The sequence below is a fragment of the Eptatretus burgeri genome, chromosome 6 (genome assembly GCF_056783735.1).
Source record: "Eptatretus burgeri isolate ZD-2024b chromosome 6, Ebu_testis_v1, whole genome shotgun sequence".
Taxonomy (NCBI): domain Eukaryota; kingdom Metazoa; phylum Chordata; class Myxini; order Myxiniformes; family Myxinidae; genus Eptatretus; species Eptatretus burgeri.
Genome location: NC_140966.1, coordinates 14,697,066 through 14,707,207, shown reverse-complemented (window position 1 = coordinate 14,707,207; position 10,142 = coordinate 14,697,066). Strand labels below are relative to the sequence as shown.

Here is a 10,142-nt window from a genome sequence, read left to right as displayed (position 1 = left end):
AAACGTTGGCACACGTTGAATACGTTATGGGTAAGTTTTGATAACATTGAGAGCACGCTGAAAAACACTGCCATACGTCGTTGTACGTTGGCTTTAAACGTTGTACTTTTTGGTTGTCCTCAAATTTTTTCATGCTTGAAATTTCACGACGTATGCCGGCGTATGACTCACACGTTCCGCTACGCTGGCCACAAGTTGTATGCATGGTCTGCGATCGTTGACAGACGTCAACACATGCTACTTGTAAGTTAATCATAAGTTGAGACACGCCGAGGTAATGTTTAGCGTACCCGAAACTTATTTCTAACCTATGATTAACGTGTTGTTGGCACGTTACGCGATCGTTGCCACACGTCGACAGACGTTACTTTTAAGTTACTCATAGGCTGAAAGACGTCGGTATAATGGATCGTCCTTGCGTCAGCATCCACGGCCACGGCCAGGACACTTATTTGCAGCATTCTTCAAACTTTTCTTGGGCATGACGAGGATGTTCACACTTCGATGTCTAGCTTGGCTATGATTCCAATTGTCCATCGGCAACATCTATTTAAAATAGTCGAGTTTGAGCGTTTTAACACATTCAGAAGAAACGCTTCAAATTTCCAAACCCCAGCGTCAAAAAACAAAGGCGAGTGACAGCAATTAAAATCGTTCATTGTAAACAATGAAAATAGTTGAGTGGTACCGTTTAAAAGTCATTGAGTGTAAAAAAAAAAAAATCCAATTGTTGAGCGCAAGCGTCTACTTTCAATAGTGGAGTTTGAGCGATTTAGCACGTTCAATAGAAACGATTGAAATTTCCGAGCGCCAGCGTCAAAAAACAAAGGCGAGTGACAGCAATTTAAATCGTTCATTGTAAACAATGAAAATAGCTGAGTGGTACCGTTTAAAAGTCGTTGGGTGTAAAAAAAAATCCAATTGTTGAGCACAAGCGTCTACTTTCAAGAGTGGAGATGCAACCATTTAAATCGTGGAGTTTATCATTTAAATCGTTAAACGCAAGGATGATCCATCATAACCCACACCCTCCCCCTCACACTCACCTACTACTGCCAACATGAACAAACTAATACTGATACTGATACTGATACTGTTACTGCTGACATGGACATCGACTCAAAAAAGGACTCGAAAACACTGTTGGGTTCCCCTTTTATGAGCAGCATTTTTATATACCAATTCCCAAAACCGCTGGGAACACGTCTTTATATGGCAGTTGTAAGCTAGAAACAGGTTCATTTAATTTTTTTTGGTCGACCGGAAGACGTCATTGGAATACGTCTACATACGTCGATGTGTGTTGGGACTACGTAAAGAATTGGTTCAAAGCACGTCAAACATAAGTTAGAAATAAGTTTCGCGTAAAAAAGACATTACCGCGACGTGTTTCGACTTATGAGTAGCTTATAAGTAGCCTTTGTGGACGTGTGTAAGCGTTCACATATCGTGTGTAAAACTTATCCCCATCGCATGCGGAACGTGTGTCGTACGTCGTAAAATTTTGAACATGTTTAAAATTTCTTGACGTACTCTACTTACTACGACGCATGATAGCGTACTTTAGCGTTGTACTCACGTATACCAAACTTACTCATACCGTATTTGACGTGCCCCAACGTTTTAGACACATTTTTCTTAGGTCGGCATACGTTGGCAAGATCGCCAAGGTGTGACCGCGATGTTGACACTTCCATTTCTACGGCAGTTATGATTCGAATCGTTGTGCGTCAACCTTTTAATAGGCAACGTCACGACATCGTCGGCGATGCGTGCAACGCGCTATGCCTAAGTTGGACTAACGTTGGGCATCGGTTGTGTAGGCCGACAGGTTCAGCATTCGTTGGTATAAGTTATCCATAACACAACGAAACGTTCTGTGTCCGTTACCAATGCATTATACATAAGACCAAGTCGCTATGAATACGTCCGAATCTTTAAAAAAAAACATCAAAAAACATTTTAATACGTTGCCATCGCTAGCTAAAACGTCAAGGTGTGACCAGGCCTTAACCTCTGCCATCGAAGATGGATGGAGGTTACTGTTTTCACCTGTCTGTTTGTTTGTGAACAGTATTACGGAAAAACTCCTGGACGGATTTCGACGAAACTTGGTGGGGGGATTAGGTATGGTCCAAGGATCATGCCATTAGATTTTGGACTTGGTCCAAAAAAAACCTTAAAATTTTGCAACTTTTTTCAAAAAAATTTCGATTTTATTTGAAAAATATTTGAATTTTTTTTTTTTGCATTTCTACATGTTTTAAGTGATTTCCAACCCCCCAAAAAAAATTTGTTAGAGAAAAAAAATTTTGCAACTTTTTTTTCAAAAAAATTTCGATTTTCTTTTTCTGGCATTTCTACATACGCGTCAATCTAGTTTAGTTTATTCAATCGTGGTTCAGTAGAGTCTGATCCGTTTTGACCGACAATGAATAGGATATCAGGTTCACTTAAGTGACCCAGCAGTATTGGCGGCAGAGGTTTTGCACTCTACCGAGTGATCCCCCTCTAGTTAACCCTGTTTTGTGTTCAGGATCCGTTTCAACCATCTATATTCAGGTGCATAAAAAGATTGCATTGCACCTGGGTTGTTCATGATGACCAGACCATATTCCTTTTGTCTTCAGAGTCTTGGTATGTCCATGAAGAAGAGCAGTCAAATTGAAAGGAGATGGAAGGTTATCTCTTTTAGTTTGTGTTTTGTCTGCTTTCAGGATTGATCATTTTTGGGTGGACCAGGCTTGATGCAACAGGGTGTGGTGAATTTCCTCCAACTATCTGTGTGAAACATACATACCACGCTCTGCTTTTCCGTGTTAGCTGCATGTGCCTGGTGCTTGTTTAAGTTGCCAGCTATGTCAGGTTTTCTTTTCCAGAAGAGAAAAGGAAATACTAGTGAAGGTAAGTGAATGGTTAATTGCAGCAATTGGAGACATTAAATTTCTGGGAAGATATTGTGGCTTGCTGAATCCATAATGTTTGTAAATGCAATCGTCTCGCCACTATTGTTTGATTCTCGATAATTAATTTTAGCATTTTAATTTTTCAGTGCATTAATATAAAAGCTGCAACATTCTTTGATCGTAGTCCTCAACATTTATATCTCATGCGAGGTGGCATCTGAAGTGTGTGTGTGTATGTGATATTTGTGTCTATAATATGTGTATGATCACATATCAATATGTTTGTATATAACATGTGCAACATGTCGTGAATAAGTGTGTATAACATGTACAACATGTGTATCATAAGTGTGCATAACATGGACAACATGCCACATATGTGCATAAAACATGTGAATAAGTGTGTATAACATGTGAATGTCGTATAATGTGTGTATAATAAGTGTGTATAACGTGCATGTCGTATAATAAGTGTGTATAACATCTGCAATATGTCGCATATAATGTGTATATAACATGTACAACATGTCACATGTGTGTATAACATGTGCAACATGTGTATCATAAGTGTGCATAACATGGACAACATGCCACCTATGTGCATAAAACATGTGAATAAGTGTGTATAACATGTGCAATATGTCGCATATAATGTGTATATAACATGTACAACATGTCACATGTGTATACAGCATGTCACATGTGTATACAACATGTCACATGTGTATATAACATGTGAAACATGTCGTGAATAAGTGTGCATAACATGGACAACATGCCACATATGTGTATATAGCATGTGCATGTCGTATAATGTGTGTATATAACGTGTATAAAAAGTGTGTATAACATGTGCAATATGTCGCATATAATGTGTATATAACATGTACAACATGTCACATGTGTATATAACATGTCACGTGTGTATATAACATGTCACGTGTGTATATAACATGTCACGTGTGCACGTAACATGTCGCGCGTGTGCACGTAACATGCCGCGCGTGTGCACGCAACACGTACAGCGTGCCGCGCGTGTGCACGCAACACGTACAGCGTGCCGCGCGTGTGCACGCAACACGTACAGCGTGCCGCGCGTGTGCACGCAACACGTACAGCGTGCCGCGCGTGTGCACGCAACACGTACAGCGTGCCGCGCGTGTGCACGCAACACGTACAGCGTGCCGCGCGTGTGCACGCAACACGTACAGCGTGCCGCGCGTGTGCACGCAACACGTACAGCGTGCCGCGCGTGTGCACGCAACACGTACAGCGTGCCGCGCGTGTGCACGCAACACGTACAGCGTGCCGCGCGTGTGCACGCAACACGTACAGCGTGCCGCGCGTGTGCACGCAACACGTACAGCGTGCCGCGCGTGTGCACGCAACACGTACAGCGTGCCGCGCGTGTGCACGCAACACGTACAGCGTGCCGCGCGTGTGCACGCAACACGTACAGCGTGCCGCGCGTGTGCACGCAACACGTACAGCGTGCCGCGCGTGTGCACGCAACACGTACAGCGTGCCGCGCGTGTGCACGCAACACGTACAGCGTGCCGCGCGTGTGCACGCAACACGTACAGCGTGCCGCGCGTGTGCACGCAACACGTACAGCGTGCCGCGCGTGTGCACGCAACACGTACAGCGTGCCGCGCGTGTGCACGCAACACGTACAGCGTGCCGCGCGTGTGCACGCAACACGTACAGCGTGCCGCGCGTGTGCACGCAACACGTACAGCGTGCCGCGCGTGTGCACGCAACACGTACAGCGTGCCGCGCGTGTGCACGCAACACGTACAGCGTGCCGCGCGTGTGCACGCAACACGTACAGCGTGCCGCGCGTGTGCACGCAACACGTACAGCGTGCCGCGCGTGTGCACGCAACACGTACAGCGTGCCGCGCGTGTGCACGCAACACGTACAGCGTGCCGCGCGTGTGCACGCAACACGTACAGCGTGCCGCGCGTGTGCACGCAACACGTACAGCGTGCCGCGCGTGTGCACGCAACACGTACAGCGTGCCGCGCGTGTGCACGCAACACGTACAGCGTGCCGCGCGTGTGCACGCAACACGTACAGCGTGCCGCGCGTGTGCACGCAACACGTACAGCGTGCCGCGCGTGTGCACGCAACACGTACAGCGTGCCGCGCGTGTGCACGCAACACGTACAGCGTGCCGCGCGTGTGCACGCAACACGTACAGCGTGCCGCGCGTGTGCACGCAACACGTACAGGGTGCCGCGCGTGTGCACGCAACACGTACAGGGTGCCGCGCGTGTGCACGCAACACGTACAGGGTGCCGCGCGTGTGCACGCAACACGTACAGGGTGCCGCGCGTGTGCACGCAACACGTACAGGGTGCCGCGCGTGTGCACGCAACACGTACAGGGTGCCGCGCGTGTGCACGCAACACGTACAGGGTGCCGCGCGTGTGCACGCAACACGTACAGGGTGCCGCGCGTGTGCACGCAACACGTACAGGGTGCCGCGCGTGTGCACGCAACACGTACAGGGTGCCGCGCGTGTGCACGCAACACGTACAGGGTGCCGCGCGTGTGCACGCAACACGTACAGGGTGCCGCGCGTGTGCACGCAACACGTACAGGGTGCCGCGCGTGTGCACGCAACACGTACAGGGTGCCGCGCGTGTGCACGCAACACGTACAGGGTGCCGCGCGTGTGCACGCAACACGTACAGGGTGCCGCGCGTGTGCACGCAACACGTACAGGGTGCCGCGCGTGTGCACGCAACACGTACAGGGTGCCGCGCGTGTGCACGCAACACGTACAGGGTGCCGCGCGTGTGCACGCAACACGTACAGGGTGCCGCGCGTGTGCACGCAACACGTACAGGGTGCCGCGCGTGTGCACGCAACACGTACAGGGTGCCGCGCGTGTGCACGCAACACGTACAGGGTGCCGCGCGTGTGCACGCAACACGTACAGGGTGCCGCGCGTGTGCACGCAACACGTACAGGGTGCCGCGCGTGTGCACGCAACACGTACAGGGTGCCGCGCGTGTGCACGCAACACGTACAGGGTGCCGCGCGTGTGCACGCAACACGTACAGGGTGCCGCGCGTGTGCACGCAACACGTACAGGGTGCCGCGCGTGTGCACGCAACACGTACAGGGTGCCGCGCGTGTGCACGCAACACGTACAGCGTGCCGCGCGTGTGCACGCAACACGTACAGCGTGCCGCGCGTGTGCACGCAACACGTACAGCGTGCCGCGCGTGTGCACGCAACACGTACAGCGTGCCGCGCGTGTGCACGCAACACGTACAGCGTGCCGCGCATGTAATTTGTGTACTAGCGATACCCGTGCACACGCAGTACAACATAGCTGGAAGCAAACTACAGACCGTACACAGGAAGTGACAAAAATGCGCATTGTGCAAAATGCAAGTGGTACTATGGAACGCCAAGAATTCCCAAACATTGTCGGCATGTCCGCTAAGTGCCACAGCAATTTCATAGGGATCGTGTGACGGCAAGCTGAGCTTTTAGTGTGCAAGCTTGGTATTATAATAGAGATATAATGTACAGCATGTCCTGTATATGTGTGTATATCATGTACAACATGTCGTATATAATGTGTATATTGTTACGGTTGTGGAAATTCACAGAGCACCATCGAGGTCCTTTGATCAGTTATGCTGGTCAGTCTGTGTTCAGATAGATTTCCCCACCGTTGTCTCATGGGATTTATTCGTGTGATCAGGGCTGTGATCTTTGAGTCAGCCGATTTTCTTTTACTATCGTTATTTTGGACCAACCGCTCACAGCCACCACCTCCAACATTGCTCATCAACCACTTCACAACAATCACCGCCACCACCAACATCTTCTCCACCACCGCCTTCACACAACCACCTTAACCACAAGCGCCCAACCACACCACCCTCACGACCACCACAAAACGCCAGCCACGCGACCATTACAACAGCCACCGTAACCACCACCACGTTGCCACCTCAGCAGGGTTGCGAGAAGTCTGACATTCGTCGGGAGAGAACGGATATGACGGCCTCACCCCCTCCCCAACCCCCCCCCCCAATGAAAAACACGTGCGGAAGAGACGCGGGGAGGCAGTGATTAAACCAAAAGAGCCAGGCCCGATCTCTCCTGGAATTTCCCCCCCCCCTTGCGTGCCGAGAAGGGGGGGGAGGCGCCGTGGCTATAAAACGAGCGCGCTGCATGCGCGGTCGAAGTCTGCAGGTCGTGGTCACTCTCTGCCTGGGTCAAAGTCTGGAGGTCTGGCTGTCTGAGGTCTGGAGGCCGTGGTCGCTCGCTCCCTGTCAGTCGAGTCGGTCTCTCTCTTCCTGAGTGTCTCTCACTCGCGGTTGCTCTCTGAGTCGTCGGCTGTGGGAGGTTGTGGAGGCGTGTGGAAAGGAGGAGAGAGCGCAGCGGGGCCAAGGCTCGTGGCCTGCCGAGCCGTGCCTTAAGGCCCAGTCACACCTTGACGTTTTTGCCAGCAATGGCAACGTATTAAAATGTATGTAAAACGCTGGCTTACGTTGAACTTTTGATGTTTTTTTTAAGATTCGGACGTATTCATAACGACTTGGTCTTATGCACAACGTATTAGTAATGGACTTTGAACGTTTCGTTGTGTTATAGATAACTTATACCAACGAATGCTGAACCTGTTGTCGGCCGTCACAACCTATGCCCAACAATAGTCTAACTTATGCATAGCGCGCTGCACGCATCGCCGACGATGACGTGGCGTAGGTTATGAAAAGGTTGCCGCACAACGATTCAAATCATAACCGCCGCAGAAATGGAAGTGTCAACATCGCAGTCACACCTTGGCGATCTTGCCAGCGTATGCCGACCTCTGAAAAGTGCGTCTAAAACGCTGGTGCACGTCGAATACGGTATGGTTAAGTTTGGTATGCATGAATAGAACGCTAAAGTACGCTATCATAACGTCGTAGGAAGTGGAGTACGTCTTGTAATTTTAAACATGTTGAAATTTTTACGACGTACTTGCCGAACGACACGCGCTCCGCATGCGATGGAAATAAGTTTGTATGCACAATATGCGATCATTGACACACATCGACACACGTTACTTGAAAGGTACTCACAAGTCGAAACACGTCAAGGTAATGGTTAGCGTCAGTGTTCCAGACTCCCGGTTTTTTTTCTTCGGTATGACGGTGTTCAGTGTACAGTGCGGTTATGATTTAAATCATTGAGCGGCAGCCTATTAATTATATTATATTATAACCGCACGAGAAATCGAAGTGTCAAAATCATCATCATACCGAAAGAAGGAAGAAAAAAAAAGAAAAAATACAACCAGGGAGTCTGGAACACTGACTCTAACCATTACCTTGATGTGTTTCGACTTATGAGCACCTTTCAAGTAACGTGTGTCGATCTGTCACCGATCGCGTAACGTGAGTACAACACGTTACTCATAGGTTAGAAATAAGTTTCGGGTACGCTAAACATTACCTCGACGTGTTTCGACTTATGAGTAACTTACAAGTAACGTGTGTCAACGATCGCGTGACGTGCCTACAACTTATGGTCAGTGTTATGCGGAACGTGTGAGTCATACGCTGGCATAAGTCTTAAAATTTCAAGCATGGAAAAGTTGAGGACAACCGAAAAGTACAACGTTTAAAGCCAGCGTACAACGACGTATGGCAGTGTTTTTCAGCATGCTCTCAATGTTATCAAAACTTACCCATCACGTATTCGACGTGTACCAGCGTTTTAGACAAATTTTCCAAAAATCGGCATAAGCTGGCTAAAATGCCAAGGCATGACTGGGCCTTTACCATGGGTCATGGAGACGGGAGGTCGCGGGTCGCCCCAGTGAGGTGAAGGTTACCAGCCCGGTCTCGCGGAGCCTCTGCGGTCTACACGGCTCCGTATCAATAAAGACCCCAAGGGGTCCAGTCTGCCCCTCGTCTGTCCTGGGGTTTTTCTTTGCTTTTGAATGAACGTTGTGGCGCCTTGTCCGCTAAGTAGAATTGTTAAGCGCATGTACATAATAAATAGACGGTTGCTGCTCTTTGTCTTGCTCGCGTCTCGTCCCTACCCCCATTCTTCGTATTGCTTGTATTACATGCATTGCTTTGACAAATTGCTTGATTGATACATACTCTGATAACGTGCTTATGTTAGTAAATAAATGTGCTTGTTTAAATGTACCCCGTTCGTTGCGTATTTTCCTTAATTGAGTTGCCATCTTGCACTCGGAATATAGTTGGTTTTTAAATAGCCGGTAAAGCGATTGGGTCCAACGGGGGTCGCGATAACACCCCGCTCGGTTATCCCAAACGGAGCGAGCTGCCTTTAGCGGCTCGTGTCCCAGCGGCCCCGTTGAGGTACAATCTCTCGGTAATCTACCCGCATGATTAATTAGGTATATCGACAATTCGGCAATTGACCCTGTAGCGCAGGTAGAGTACGGACCAGGTTGTGGTGTGGTTAAAAGCACACCCGTGGCTGGTTTTCGGCGTTGATCCGGAAAGCCGCGACTGGATTGTCCATTCGGTGGGCGAGACGGCCGCCATTGGCTAAACGCGGTTGTTCGCACGCCGGCGGGCGGAAATCCGTAACAATATCATGTACAAACATGTCGCGTATAATATGTATCTATATCATGTACAACATCTCGTGTATAATGTGTATATCATGTACAAAATGTCGTGTACAATATGTGTGTATATCATGTACAATATGTGTGTATATCATGTACAATATGTGTGTTTATCATGTTAGGGTTCGATCCTCCTTCGATCCTCAAAGCTCCAGGTCATAAAGACCCCGAGAGGTCCAGTCTACCCCCTTGTCTTTGAGGGGTTTTTCCTTGCTTTTCTTTGTATGAAAGTTGTGGCGCCGAGTCTTAAGTAGAACTGTGTATGTGACTAAAGAATAAATAAACGGTCGTAGTTCCTTTGCATTGTTTTTGTTGGCTGTATAATTGCCTATGTGGGTACTTCCATGTAAAAGTGGACACTGGTTGAAAAAAATTAAGTGAACCATATGCTATATTTTTTTAATATATCTGTTGGGAAACATCCCCAGGTTCTGGCCCGTTTGAGTGAGCTCGACCTATTGGTAACAAAACAATGATCAGATTCTATCCTAAAGTACATAGCAGTCATCTATAAACTGTAACATAAGTTACTGTGTAACGTGAGTTACTCACTTTTTCATCGTTATATAAGTTGCATGTTGCAGTTCACTTTTCATTCTTTCTAAAATTCA

General features: G+C 48.4%; 1 protein-coding gene across 2 annotated transcripts in view; it reads left to right on the top strand.

Moving 5' to 3' along the window:
• LOC147024337 (beta-parvin-like) overlaps positions 1-10,142 on the top strand; it is a 113,927-nt gene that overhangs the window by 16,884 nt on the left and 86,901 nt on the right. Inside the window, exon 1 of one of the 2 annotated variants that reach the window (XM_085884151.1) lies at positions 2,844-2,904. The exons of the other annotated variant lie outside the window; for it this stretch is intronic. Within the exon in view, the coding sequence (XP_085740277.1) occupies positions 2,859-2,904 (46 nt within the window). The 5' untranslated portion in view covers positions 2,844-2,858. Of the gene's footprint in view, positions 1-2,843; positions 2,905-10,142 lie in introns of those variants that run through there. 2 annotated transcript variants of the gene reach the window in all.